The sequence below is a fragment of the Saccopteryx leptura genome, chromosome 2 (assembly GCF_036850995.1).
Source record: "Saccopteryx leptura isolate mSacLep1 chromosome 2, mSacLep1_pri_phased_curated, whole genome shotgun sequence".
NCBI lineage: Eukaryota > Metazoa > Chordata > Mammalia > Chiroptera > Emballonuridae > Saccopteryx > Saccopteryx leptura.
In genome coordinates this window covers 345,521,138-345,535,655 of record NC_089504.1, presented here as the reverse complement: position 1 = coordinate 345,535,655, position 14,518 = coordinate 345,521,138, and the positions used below count along the sequence as shown (strand labels likewise).

The window sequence follows — 14,518 nt, the reverse complement described above, 5'->3', positions numbered from 1 at the left end:
ATGGAGAGACAATGGGAGTTGCCTAAGCCTGGAGGGTGGGGGCAATGGGAGTGACTACTGATTGGGTACAAGATTTCTTTTTGCACGTGATGACATGTTCTACAATTGTGGTAAAGGTTACATAATTCCATCAATAGATTTAAAATCATTGAACAATATTCTTCATATAGGCGAATTTTATGGTATATGAATTATATTGTATATTATGAGTTAGACATCAATAAAGCTATTTTTTAAAAATAATTCAGAAGGAGGCCCTGGCCGGTTGGCTCAGCGGTAGAGCGTCAGCCTGGCATGCGGGGGACCAGGGTTCGATTCCCGGCCAGGGCACATAGGAGAGGTGCCCATTTGCTTCTCCACCCCCCCTCCTTCCTCTCTGTCTCTCTCTTCCCCTCCCGCAGCCAAGGCTCCATTGGAGCAAAGATGGCCCGGGCGCTGGGGATGGCTCCTTGGCCTCTGCCCCAGGCGCTAGAGTGGCTCTGGTCACAACAGAGCGACGCCCCAGAGGGGCAGAGCATTGCCTCCTGGTGGGCAGAACGTCACCCCTGGTGGGCGTGCCGGGTGGATCCCGGTCGGGCGCATGCGGGAGTCTGTCTGACTGTCTCTCCCCGTTTCCAGCTTCAGAAAAATACAGAAAATAAATAAATAAATAAATAAATAAATAATAATAATTCAGAAGAGGAAAACAATAGGACAGAAGCAATATTCTGAGAACTTCCCACAGGTATTGAGAACATGAATCAGTTCCGGAAGCACCTCAATCCGAAGCAGGAGAACAAAACCAGACCCACCCCTAGAGATGATGCTGTGAAGCGACACAACACCGGTGACAAAAAGACAGTCTTTGAAACAGTTAAAGATAAATAAAATAAAAAAAACAAACGGATTATCAACAATTAAATTGGCAATAGACTTTTCAACAGTGACAACAAAACTCAAAGACAAAGGTGTTTGAGAGGTACCTGTCCCTGGAAAAGGCACCCACAGGTAAGTATTGGTGGACAGTGGTCCCAGCCTGTACAGAAGACTGATGAGATATATTGGATAAGGGTATTTGTACAAGACCTGGAGATCTAGACCAGGAGCGAGGAAGAGAGGCTGAATGCACCTGGCTCTGGGACGTTCTGTACACAGCGTGGAGTGTCACTCGTTTGCCTCCCAGGGTCTCATGCGTAAGGGAGCTCCAACAATATCAGCTACAGGGGAGTAAACATTCAAAGAGCTGAGTATGAGAGTTCAAGAATTTAAGACCAAGATTGGAGCAGGCATTGGTCACAGCCCGGGGAGATGGTGTCAGCTTCATCTGAAGGAAAGGAGATATAACTAGTAGTTTGGCCAAAGACTGGGATGGTGGCATTGAACAGTGGAGTAAACATTCAAAGATCTAGAGCGGTGGTGGTCAACCTGGTCCCTACTGCCCGCTAGTGGGTGTTCCCGCTTTCCTGGTGGGTGGTAGGGGAGCAACCAAAGTATAAATAAAAAGATAGATTTAACTATAGTAAGTTGTTTTATAAAGATTTATTCTGCCAAACTTAGCAAAAATCCGACATAAAGTACTTGGTAAGTAATTATTATTATATGCTTTAACTTGCTGTAGCTCTGCTTTATAAATTTTATAAAGTAAAGTTACTTCCCTACTTCATAAATCACCATTACTGTGGAACCGGTGGGCGGTTAGAAAATTTTACTACTAACAGAGATACAAAAGTGGGCGGTAGGTATAAAAAGGTTGACTCCCCCTGCTTTAGAGTAACCTTGAGCAGACGTCAGTGGGCACCAGCAGGAGCAGGGCACCAGCAAAACTGTCACCTTTCCATTGATATTCAGTGTCTTAGTTTGATTCTAGAAATCTTTTTGGAGGGAGAAACCTCAAAGTCCAAATTTAGTCCCAATGGTTAAAACATTCAAATGAGAAGAGAAACAGTTCAGAAATCTGTGGGGTAATACTCAAATATAAGAGATGGCTCTTTCTACCGTTATATGAGTTCTTCCATATTTCCCAAAGAGTTTCAAGAGATGTTCGGGGTACTACTAGCGACCTTTTTCCCCAGGTGACAGTTTTGAAAGACATACAAACTGTGTGCTTGCTTGAAATCAGTTTTTTTTTCTCCTAGTCACACCTCACATGTAAGTGACATTCGGAGAGTGAGCTCTGGGGTCAGTCCCATGGTTGTTATTAAGCAAATAAGAAAAGAAAAAAAATCAGTAGTGTAGTTCCTGGCACTTGATTACTATTCAGTGGAGGTTAGCTCCTGTCCCTCTTCTTGTAAGCACTTGGAAAAAAAAATAAAGTGTAACCTTCTAGAAATGGTAACCGTTGTATTTTACTGAGCAAGGTCCCGTAATGAATATGTTTATCATATTTAGATGAGGCCTCTTGCCTTAGTGGTCCCACTGGTTTTCTGCTGGCCTGAGAGCATGCTGGAGCCCATGGTGCTTAATGAATGTTAATTAATAATGATGAAGATGTTTTAGGAGAGGATTCTACTACACAGTACGCCTAAGCTTTCCAGTGCATTTATGTGGAGTACTTACACATCGAGCAAACACTTGGAAAAGAATGATACGATCATCTCTGCTTTGCGAGAGGAAAGTTTATTAGGGGGTGTGCAAAGGGACTGGGGAACTGCCAAGGGGAAAGGTCAAAGCAACAGAGAGAACCACAAAACATCTCAGACCCACACCTGTCAGACCTTCAGCTCACAGAATAACTACAGGAGAACAGCCTTGAATGAAGAGGATCAGGCTGGGCTCAGAGCCGGCCACGCCCTGGGCATAAGTTCTCCCAGACCATGATTGATGACGATGCTCGGGGTGGGGTCCTGTGGTGGTTGTCAGAGAAACAGGCTGGTCCATCGGTGGTCCCTCTGTCTTTGTGCAGTCCTCCTGCTGGCACCAGGATGTCTAGCACCCAAAGGTGCTGCAGGGTCCATAGCGGGTTCGGGAGCCACACGGGGCGCAGGGATTGGTGACGCAGGGCCCGATGGGCTTGTCACACGCGTTGGTCGTGGCGCAGGGGTTGCAGGGCAGCCTGGGACACAGAATCATTAGCTTGTCAGTATGAAAGGGATAATTAAAAAGAAAAAAGAAAAAGAGAGGGAGCTCAACCCAAGGAAACAGGTAGAATTCATTCTCTGACATCTGGGGAAGCCAAGCCTGTCCCAGTTGCTCCTACAAAGTCCGAGACAGTACAGGCAGAAAAGAACAAAGATGTGGTGTGATCCCAGGCCTTCCTCCGTAACCCTGCAGACGCGGGGAAGTCAATCCATCCCTCTAAGTCTCAGCCTCTCCCATAAGACAGGATGAGTAAGACCTACCATTCAGAGTTGCGAAAAATCCACAAGACTGTTCAAGATTCTGTGTTAAGTGACAAGTGCTGGACCCTATGAGTTATTGAGTCATCTTCCCTTTTGATGTTCAAATGCTCATCTTTATGATGATGATTCAGTCCCTACTCTGCCTGCCTCAGATGGGTCTGGCTGGAATCTATGAAACAATGGATTTAAGTGTTTGGTTTAAATAGAACCTCGAAGGTATAAAGTTTTATTTACCCATCAGCATCCAAAAGCTCACCAGTGGGGAAAACAATCAAGTCTCTCAAGTATCTTTTGGTCCAGAAAATACCTTTAGTCCAGGTAATGGTAGGAACAAATCCCTTCCACTCCCCACTGCTGTAATATAGAACTAGTCCCTACAAACACACTGCCTTCTGAAACTTGACCCGCGAAGTCCCTCTTTCATCCTTTGGCAGCACAGGGCCTGCGCTGCCTGCCGGGTACTCACTTGCAGTCCTCGCTCTCCAGCAGGCCCCGGTACGTGTTGATCTCACACTCCAGCCGTGCCCGCACGTCCAGCAGCACCTGGTACTCCTGGTTCTGCCGCTCCAGGTCACTCCTGATCTCCGCCAGCTGGGACTCCACGTTGGTGACCATGCACTGCACCTGGGACAGCTGGGAGCTGTAGCGGGCCTCGGTCTCCGTCAGCGTGTTCTCCAGTGAGTCTCTCTGTGGGAAGACGGGGGTGTCACACAGCTGCTGCTTGACCAGGTTCCTCCATGGGCTTTCTTCCACAGAACTCACAAGCTTCAAGAGTCAAGGAGACTGGGACCCCAAGGGCATCCCTGTGACTCTGATTCCCCGACCTGACCCTTGTCACCGGGAAGTCTGAGCGACACCCACCAGGTTGTGCTGGGCCTGCAGCTCGATCTCCAGGGCGTTGACCGTGCGTCTCAGCTCGATGATCTCCGCCTGGCAGGTCTGCAGCTGCTCTGCGCTGGACACCACCTGCTTGTTCAGCTCCTGGGTCTGAAACACCAAAGGTGACACACAGGATCAGGCCCTGCCCTAAGGGCCGTAATGGGCCTGGGGTTCTGAGCGGCCATGCGCCGAGATGCCCACCTGGTTGGTATACCATTCCTCCACGTCCCTGCGGTTGGTCTCCACCATGGCCTCATACTGACACCTGGTCTCGTTGAGCACGCGGTTCAGGTCCACGGTGGGGGCAGCGTCCACCTCCACGTTGAGGCGGTCTCCAATCTGGCAGCGCAGGGTGTTGACTTCCTGGTGGAGGAAGGGGGAAGAGTGAACCCACAGAAAGAGTCTAAAATAAACTGTCTTGGAGGGAGTCTAATGTGGTAGGAAGAGGATTGCACTGAAATCTAGGGTTCAGGAGCCCAGTTGATGCGAAGCCCAGCTAAGCACCCTCCTTTGAGGCAGGCTTCCTGCCTTTGTCTCTCCTGGCTCGTCAGACTGCTTGATCAAATGACTGCTAATGTTTCTTCCCTCTCCAAGATGCTATCATTTCATTTTCTTCTGATTTTCTCTTTCTCAGTGATATGTCTGGCATGGTAGCTGGTTTATAATTGTTTCTACTTAAATATAGAGAAACCAGTTTTAACAGCTCCCATTTATTTCATGTCTGCTACCATGATATGTTCGCTATTAAGGGTTATTCCATTGTCATCAAAACATCTAGTATTTGAGACAAGCATCTGATTTCCTAGTATTACATTCACCCAGGAGGTCTGAATCAACCATTATTTGAGTTCCTTCATTTCTCCCATTGTCCTCATCCATCCATCCAGCTTGAGTTCTAATATCCAGGTGACACATATACAAAGAGTTTGCTATCTCTTTTCAGTCTTAATCATTCATTTGGCATCTCTTCAGAAGATAATAGATCTTATCAAATAGTGGAAAGGATTTTAAACATTATTGTCAGGACTTTTGGCCACAGGTCTGGCCCCAAAGTAGAAATAGGTCAGCTGACTACACTCTTTTAAATTAAAAAAAAAAAAAAAAAAAAGAATGGAGACCCATGACTCATTCCACAGTAATCCTCCAGATATGTTTGGAGCAACTAGCAGATGTTGTGTTAGCTCAAGGGTGCTTAGCAAAGACCCACCTTGTCATGGAACTCTCAGTATTGGGATGTCGGGGGCTGGGACTTCCTTACCTGCTCATGGTTCTGCTTGAGACAGAGCAGCTCCTCCTTCAGGGACTCCACCTGGGCCTCCAGGTCGGACTTGCACAGGGTCAGCTCATCCAGGATCCTGCGCAGGCTGTTGATGTCTGACTCCACCAGCTGCCGCAAGCCCAGCTCCGTCTCGTACCTGAGCACACAGCCAAAGGTCAAAGGAGGTTTGAAGAGGGAGAATTTTTCCCAGGCTTTACTTGGCTGACCTATATTTTGAATTTTTTCAAAGTTTATGAAAGGGAAATAATATCACCGTGCTGAATAAAAGACCTATTTCTTTTGAGACCCAGAGAGAAGGTTCTAATCTAATAGTAACTGCATTCGCCTTACACGTCTCATTCACAAGTTGCTGTCAAGTAAGCCCTGTCATCTTGCTTTAAGCGAGTCTAGTCTATAAACTCCATACTCTCTGAGCCTTGATTTCCCAGTCTGTGAAATGGGAACCACACTAACACTTCATGGGTTGGCCTGAAGGTAAAGGGAAAAGATAGGTAAAATTGCAATGTCAACTGTAGAGTCCCAACAAAATGCAAAGGCTCTTATGATTGTAATGGCCATACCTAGACAAAATTGACTGATTCTCTGAAATGGATTTTGCCCCCTGTGTTTTAATGGGCTGAGGGTGTCTCACGTATACCAAGAAATTGGTGTGAAATTCACTTTTCAGATAGTAAGTTGAAAAAGAGAAAGCGTGGGTGATTTCTTGAGCTCCCTCACACTACACTTAAAACACAGCATGTTGGCATTCAGGGAGGAGACTTTGGCACACTGACCCTGCTAAGCCAACGCAGGAGCCCCCTCCCCTCTGTAGCATCCAGACAGCTTCTGCTCCTGGGCTCGTAGGGCAGAGTCCACCACTTTGCAGTTCAGCCTGCCCCTTTCTAGACTTTCTCTGATCATTAGGAAATTCTCACTTGGTCCTGAAGTCATCCGCGGCCAGCTTGGCGTTGTCAATCTGCACCACCAGCCGGGCATTCTCCGCCTTGCTGCACAGGATCTGGAGCCAGGATGAATTGTGAAATGAGTTATATACTAAGAGAGAGTACCTTGTGTCTTCACATGAAAAGCTATTTTATTTCAGCCACATGTCTTCCAGTTAGCTTAGAATCTTGTCAGATTTTCAGTTTGAGGATAAAAGAAGGATGCATAAAACTGATCATTTCAAAACTGAAACAGTCACAAGACCAGGAGGTAGAGCAGTGGATAGAGCGTCGAACTGGGATGAGGAGGACCTAGGTTCGAAACCTCGAGGTCACCAGTTTGAGCATGGGCTCATCTGCTTTGAGTGCAGGCTTACCAGCTTGAGAGCATGGTCACTGGCTTGAGCCCAAAGGTCACTAGCTTGAAGTCCAAAGTCACTGGCTTGAGCCCAAGATTCCTGGTTTGAGCAAGAGGTCACTCACTCTGCTGTAGCCTCCCAACCGGGTCAAGGCACATATGAGAAAGCAATCAATGAACAACTAAGGTGCCACAACGAAGAATTGATGCTTCTCATCTCTCTCCCTTCCTGTCTGTCCCTATCTGTCCCCCTCTCTGTCTCTGTCTCACACACACACACACACACACACACACACACACACACACACACACACACACAAACAATGGGAAATGTGCCTTCTGTAATAAAGTCTCTCTTCTTGGTCTGCTGTCGGCTCTCTGTAGGAACTGGGCATGCTGAGTACCAAGCCTCACATGGGGGACCAGTGTCCCAGTTTGCTTAGGACTAGGGGGATCCTGAGACACTAAACCCAGAAGATTCCAGGCAAACTGGGACAAGTTGGTTATCCTACTCTCAGACCCACTATATGCCGGGCTGACCTCTCTCCACTTCCCCCTCATGTTACGTTGGACAGGCTTTTGTTGACAAAGCTTCTCTTTCTAGCTGGAGTGCCCTGGGAGGCCCTCACCCACCTAGCAAGATCCCCTGCATAGCCCACATTCCCTCCTTCTCCAGCTCCTACAGGGGATCACGTCCTCTGTGAACCCTCACAGTACTTTGCCCATAGCTGGTTACGCTTCTTATCACCTTCACCATGGTCATTCGTTTCCACAACTCTCTCTGCTATTAGATACTCTTCCTCCTTCACTCTAGCACCAGGCCTAGTACTGAGTGTGGGTCAATGAACGCATGCTCCTCAAATTACAAGGCCCTTCTCTGGCATTCACTTTGCCAGAACAGCGGACAGTAGATCCCCTCTGAGAATCAAGGGCCTGTGCAGTTGGTATAGCGTTCATCCTTCAAACTCTGCTCAGATGGTGCCTTTTCCGGAAGCTCTCCTTGATTTACCCTATACATTACATCCCGCCTGTGTGCTGACTCTATACTTAGTCCCACTTCCTCCTGCGTGTCTGGCCCAGAATTCTCTCTCCCCTGTGCACATGCCTGCCCTAGTGGGCAGCCCAGTGTCTGTGACGTTCCTGGGGTTGAGGGCTCTTTTGTTTTTTGTTTTTTACACAGTCTATTACTACAGTTTTGAAAGGCTTTAAATATTTGGGACTTCACTAATGAAATTCCTAGCTCCAAGGAATAACGTGGGTACATACTGTTTGTTTGTTTTAATGTTGTAGGCTCTGAAAACAAGTTCAGGATATCACGACAGAACTGAAGAATCCAGTACTCTGGTTTTAGGTAAGAAGCAACATAAGATTGCTCTGACTGATTTTGGCCTAACGCCTTGCCCGCCCCCCTAGCCTGCATCTTTCCCTCGTGGGGCTTCCCAGATAGGTGTTCTGAGACTACTGGATGGGTCGTATCTAAGCTGATGAAGTCGATGTCTTCATCATTCTCAACATTAAGTTGGAACAGTCTTAAATGCATTCAGAAGTGGGTACGTTAAATCTGGACCGACAGCTCACGACACAGGCAGCGTGGAGCCCACCCCTCACCTTCTGCTGGAGCTCCTCGATGGTCCGGAAGTAGGACTGGTAGCTGGGGCACAGCAGGGGCTCCTGCTGCTGGCAGCGCTCCTGGATGAGGCACTCCAGCTCCGCGTTCTCCCGCTCCAGCTGCCGCACCTTCTCCAGGTAGCTGGCCAGGCGGTCGTTCAGGATCTGCATGGTCTCCTTCTCGCTGCCATTGAAGGAGCCCTCGCAGAACCAGCCGCAGTTGCCCACGTTGGCGGGGATGTTGCAGGCCCCGGGCAGGGGGATGTTGTGGCAGCTGGGGGCCACGCAGGGCCGCGAGGGGCAGCCGGAGCGGCAGCTGAGGTTGGGCAGGCAGCAGTTGTAAGGCATGGTGCTGGGAGGGAGCGGAGCGCTGTAGGTCAGTTTCTCAGCCTGATTCCTTTTCTCCGGTGTAAGCCCTGGTCCTCTCCCAGGGTTTTATATTCTGTCAGCAGTGGGTGTGGCAACCAGGGACAGCATCGCCCCCCTTTTACCCTGTTTACCAGGGTTTTCATCTGTTTTGTAGCCACCTCACACGAGACCTTGACCTCATAAAATGTTTTACTCTGGCTTCTTGCTAAGTCAGGACTCCTCACCCATCGTGGTGGTTGGTTAAGGAACAGCTTCAAAGTGACCAACCTATTACCTTCCCAGCCAGAGCACTTATTCACAAGTTGTTGAGTTAGACTGACAGCTGGACCCTGTCCCCCCCAAATTGGGGACACTTCTGTGCCTCATTGTCCCAAACAAGGAATGGTCTGTGTGCCTCATCCAGCTCATACCCACTAAGGACTGTGAGAAAAACCATCTCAGAAAGCCCACCTGAAAAGCAGACTGTTGGGTAACGAATCCTGGAAGGTGAGGTCAGAAAGGACTTAGAGGCTGTCCAGTTCAATGTCACTGAGCTACTCCATCCAGGGCAGATGGAGGCAGTGTCAGCTTCTGCCTAACAGCAACCGCAGGCAGCCCCCCAGGCTCCATTTCTGCAGAACATCAAGAATACATCTTGGGACGTACTCAGCCTGAAGACTGTACCATGTGCTTACACACAGTATGACAGTTATTAGATGGCTCCTGCTTACGGAGCACCCACCCCGCTAAGCATCTCATGTGCATTGTCTCCTTCAGTCCTCACGAAACCCTGGAGGGTAAGTAGATAAGGATGCCAAGCTTCTGAGAAGTTGCTCACGCTTTCGAGATTCTCCAGGCGGAGCCAGCATTCAAACCCAAGCTCTCTGATTCCAACAGCCGGGCTCTCTCCATCACTACCTCTCTCTGTCCTCCGATCTTCTCACTACTGAGATGCAGTAGTGCACAATGGATCGAATTCAATGGGACTTAACTATTACTAGGCAATACCCCGTCCTAAAATAGAATGGGCCAAGGAATAAAAAAGACTCTTCTCTGCCAAAGCAGAAAAGGTCATTTTTATTCTAATGGAAGGAAATCTACTAAGTGGGAAAGTGTAATACCCCCCAAAAAAAAGATAGGAAAAAGGAAACCCCTGCTGCTTTGACATAGAAACACCTGAGCCCCATTCTCCAAAGGACACGACCTTGAAAAGCCACCACATTGGTGCGTGCTTGATGGCATCCCGTGACCCTCGACACACTTTGACAAACAGATATTCTGCCCTCCTACTATTCCAGACAGAGGTAAGAACTATGAAGAGTTTATGTTTAATCTATCAGTTCCCAAAATATGAAAGCTGCTCCTTCGAGTAGTTGTTTTTGGAAGCTCCATGCGAATTCCTCCAACAGCCATTACTCAGGTCATCCCTTCTTCAAACTTGTCCTCACAGCCCGGGACATTTCTTTTGTTATCTTCATTAGAGGCAAACCTTCATCTTCCTGAGAGTGTGTTTGTTTTTGGAATCAGCCAGATATCATTTAGCACCAACCCCAGTGAGTGGGATAAACAACCAAACTAAGTAGCATCCTTAATAGGTCAGAAACACATCGTCACTGTGAAATAATCATGTATGATTTCTTGGGGGATTCTAAAAGTCATTTCCAAGATGGAGCTTCAAATACACTTTCATAAAAGAGAGCGGCTTTGGAGAAAATGTGTGGTCTCCCTGAGTGTGTGCTCTGAAGAAGCTGACGTCCTCACCCACGCTCACGATCCACAGCTCTCGGCCCCTCCTGCCTGAATCTCTGCCTTTAGAGAGATGTGCAATGGGTGTGTCAGTTTCAGATAAGTGCCAAAGTGACTGAAGCCCTATGACAGGAGATCAAATGACATAAAGCAAATAGCTGGATTCATAAGCTTTTCTCTGTCCTTTCTCTCCTTCTTCTCTGCCCCAAGCTTCAAAAGGGGGAAATCTTGACAATGTCACTCTTTAAAGAACAAGAAAGGCATGCTGTGTTGTAAACTGGTGCATATGTCCATGGGACTCTCTATAACCATGACTATATATAGCATCTACCTCAGTCAGAAGAGATAATCCAGAGATAGGTATCTTTATACCTTCAATAGTGGGAGGCAGAGTTTATAAAACCCAACTATTCCCACTGTTGAGTAGAAGTCCATGACCACTGCATAGCTACGTGGTCATTAAATAATGATGGTGGAAAGGACTTGGGTCCATAGAGAGAAGAGCCAAGTTTCAATTAGCTTCCCAGGAATTCTGGAAGAAAATTGGTTTTTGTTTTTGTTTTTTTGTATTTTTCTGAAGCTGGAAACAGGGAGAGACAGTCAGACAGACTCCCGCATGCGCCCGACCGGGATCCACCCGGCACGCCCACCAGGGGTGAGGCTCTGCCCACGAGGGGGCGATGCTCTGCCCCTCTGGGGCGTCGCTCTGCTGCGACCAGAGCCACTCTAGTGCCTGGGGCAGAGGCCAAGGAGCCATCCCCAGCGCCTGGGCCATCTTTGCTCCAATGGAGCCTCGACTGCGGGAGGGGAAGAGAGAGACAGAGAGGAAGGGGGGGGGTGGAGAAGCAAATGGGCACTTCTCTTATGTGCCCTGGCCGGGAATCGAACCCGGGTCCCCCGCACACCAGGCCAACGCTCTACCGCTGAGCCAACCGGCCAGGGCCAAGAAAATTGGTTTTATTTGTTCCACTGACTGTGTATTGAAAATTCTTGCCTTTACATGAACAATGGCATTGTCTCTAGTCAATGACCCTTCCATAAACATGATGAGCAAATCAAATCCTAACAAACAGAAAGGTTTTACACCTGCCCTTGTAATTGTGGCAGACGCTGTGTGGTAAGGCTACTGGTTTCCAGATGTGAGCAAAATTGCTGTGCAGATTTAAGGATACTATTTATTATGGAAGCCAAGGCTATTTTCATGGGAAAGATTACACGTCAACTCCACAGCGGTAGCTAACCACGGGGTGGAGAAAGGGCAGACCTTCTGCTGCAGCCATCCTCCCTGTGGTAGGACTTTAAAGGCAGTGGGAAGCCACCTCTCTCCTGCCAAAACCATCCTCCCTTGTGCCCAGGGACTGGCACTTGACACTCTCACCATAAGGAATGTCAACTGTGTTCTCTGAGAAATGCAAAGTGTCGTACTAGACCACTTGTCAATTAATTGTATTTTAATGTGTACAAATGACAAGGAGAAGTGGCACTAGTATCAATAGGCACATCAGAGCAGGAGGACTGACTTATGCCCAAGACAGATGAAACATCACCCACTAGGGAATTAGAGTAGAAACACTGTCAGTACCAACACCAGCCCCTTATGTTGGCCAGTTAGAGCTGCTTATGAGACCAGGATATAGGGCTTCCATAGACTGTTCCATAAAGGCGACTTTTGCCAAGTTATCAACCACCAGCCTCAGTACAGTGAGGAGAGAAACTGTGACGGTAAACCAAGAACCAACCCAGTAGCTTTGGCTCTGAGAAGATGCTAACAGAGGGTGTCCAATGAGGGTCCAACAGGAGAGGACGTAGAGAATGAGCCAGGTCAGTAGTAAGACGTCCTGAGCAAAGAGAGGAGCAGACATCTCAGAATGAGATTCAGGGCTCATTCCACACCCTCTCTCTCAAGCCACCATTGTTCCTCTTAGACTTGGTCCTGGACTCCCACTGAGAATGGATTCCCAACAGGGGTCTTAAGGGACAAACCAAGTCAGAAAAATGCGAAGTTCATCAGTATATTTTTAACGCTACCCAGTCTAGAATAGAAAAGCCAAAAGAATGTGAAACGATTCAAGGCAGTGTCACTTCATTGTCCTAGTCTCTGGGAGAGCTGGATTCAGAAGGAACGAGAACCCGTTTCTGTGACTGCCCCGTGGATCAAAGCAAGCAGCAGATGCTAAAGCATTATCATTCATCCACAGAGAATAAAGCAAAGTAAGCTTCGTGTTTAGTGTGAATGTGTTGTTTTGAACTTTTGCACTAAGGTCACTGTCAAGTTGACGATTTGAGACAGACATCAAGAGCCACTAAAATACAGCTCCCCTCCCAGCATCCCACAGACCCTGCTCCCTTTACAGCCCCCAGTGGTCTCCCCACTGCTGTTCCCAGTGGATCTGTCTGAATTCTCATCTGCTTTGACCTGGATGCGAACGGACCATTCCCTCATCCAAACTGACCTCTTTTTACTTCTGGGTCACTTCAGCTGCTCCCCCACCTCCCTCTCCAACTGCTTTTAACCAGATGTCGTTTCTGTGTTCAGTAACCAGGCTAACCGAGTCAGAACCTCATGTCAGGGACTGTGGAGAGCCCCAGGCCTGCTCTGTCATTTCTGACCGTGGTTCCCCCGGGCTCCTCCATCGGCTAATATTTCCCGTTGACAATCTTGGCAACCCCTACAGCTCTAACTATATTTCCGTAACTTGGTGTCTCCCAAATCTAGTCATCTTTTTTCCAGCTCTTTCCACTGGAGATCCAGTCTTGTTTCATTTTCTCGAGCTCAAAAACTTCACTCATGTTGACCCATGGTAGGTATCCAATCAGCATTAAGTTTCCTCCCGTCTTCCCCCCTTGTTCTACGGCCAGCCAGCTTCCATAGCCCAGCGGTGCCCCTGAAATCCATCCCGCCCTTGCCCCACCCACTCCCCCACCTCCACCCATCTCAGTCCTTGTTTTTCACCAGCCTCCTGATTGATCTTCTTGATCTTCTTTCTTTGTCACCTAATCCCGCCAAATCCTGGGACCTCTCACAGCAACGCAGCCTACACGTAGCTGCCTGATTTGTCATCTGCTAACATTCCTTCCAAGCAGATCTCACAGATTACCACTCAGAGTTCTTTCTGCCAGACGTGACTTTTCCTCAGTGCTTTGCGGTTCCATCTCCTACTCCCACACTCACCCTCTGCTCCAGGCGAGAAAGTGGCCTGCGGGGCTCTAAGCTCACCTCCTGCTTCATCTCCATACCGGGCAACCTCTGTGCTGGGAACTTCCCCTCTTCCCAGATCTGCACACACTCATCTGTCTAGACACATCCCATCAAGCTTTATCTCAGAACTATGCTAACATGTGCTCATGGTTATGGAAGCTGGAACTATGGGAAGTATGTAACGTTTTAATGTCCTCATGATTACTCACTAGGGATACTTTCCCTGTTTATGCCATGTGTAGTATTCTATGGTCTGGACCAGGTGTTGACCAGAGGAAGATACTGTCTCTCTTGAAGGGCCTACAGTCAATGAGACAGGTAGACAAATTTTATATAAACAGGACATTTGGATTTTCAAAGCCCTGGCTGAGTGCTCCCTCCTTCACGGAGCCTCTTCTTACCACTCGCTCATAGCTCAGAAATCCATCATTCTTTACTTACCTCTTTCCTGAGCCACACTGGGGTTTGTGTACAACAGTTGTCTCTATGTCTTATCCGCTCTAGACTCTAAACACGCTCTGGGCCAAGACTGCGACTCACTAATTTCCGTGCTCTCAGCGCCCCGCGAGGTACTGGCACACACACCAGGTGACTGTGGCTGTGTTGGTCAGATAACGTCACATTAAATGGGTAATCCAGCTAGTGGTTGATAGACTGGAGAGTTTCAATAATTCAGAAATTAGATAAGTGGGAAGTAGGGTAGGATCAGTGTTTGTTGGAGGAGATTTAATGAACATTGGCCTTTTTTGGAATTATAGAAAATAAAATGATAAAGAGGTTATGGAAGAAGATTATAGATATGGGCAAAAACCTAGAGGAAAGAGTAAACTTGAAGAGAGGGAGGAGGTAAGGAGATACACCTGC

General features: G+C 48.0%; 1 protein-coding gene across 1 annotated transcript; it reads right to left on the bottom strand.

Annotated features, from left to right (window-relative positions):
* Positions 1-2,904: 2,904 nt before the first annotated feature.
* Positions 2,905-8,726, bottom strand: LOC136393708 (keratin, type I cuticular Ha3-I-like). Its single transcript, XM_066366337.1, has 7 exons — positions 8,362-8,726; positions 6,390-6,472; positions 5,455-5,611; positions 4,398-4,559; positions 4,179-4,304; positions 3,784-4,004; positions 2,905-3,031 (listed from the first exon to the last, which is right to left on the bottom strand). Exons 1-7 carry the CDS (start codon positions 8,707-8,709, stop codon positions 2,905-2,907), a joined length of 1,224 nt encoding a protein of 407 aa, XP_066222434.1. The 5' UTR covers positions 8,710-8,726.
* Positions 8,727-14,518: the final 5,792 nt, after the last annotated feature.

What these genes read in the sequence shown, in the direction of transcription:
- LOC136393708 (XM_066366337.1), bottom strand. Translation starts at nt 8,709, where the DNA reads ATGCCTTACAACTGCTGCCTGCCCAACCTCAGCTGCCGCTCCGGCTGC. An exon ending in AGGAATGGTATACCAACCAG is followed by an intron (nt 4,305 to 4,397) that starts GTGGGCATCTCG and finishes TTGGTGTTTCAG; the next exon opens with ACCCAGGAGCTGAACAAGCA. An exon ending in TGCAGGCCCAGCACAACCTG is followed by an intron (nt 4,005 to 4,178) that starts GTGGGTGTCGCT and finishes GTCTTCCCACAG; the next exon opens with AGAGACTCACTGGAGAACAC.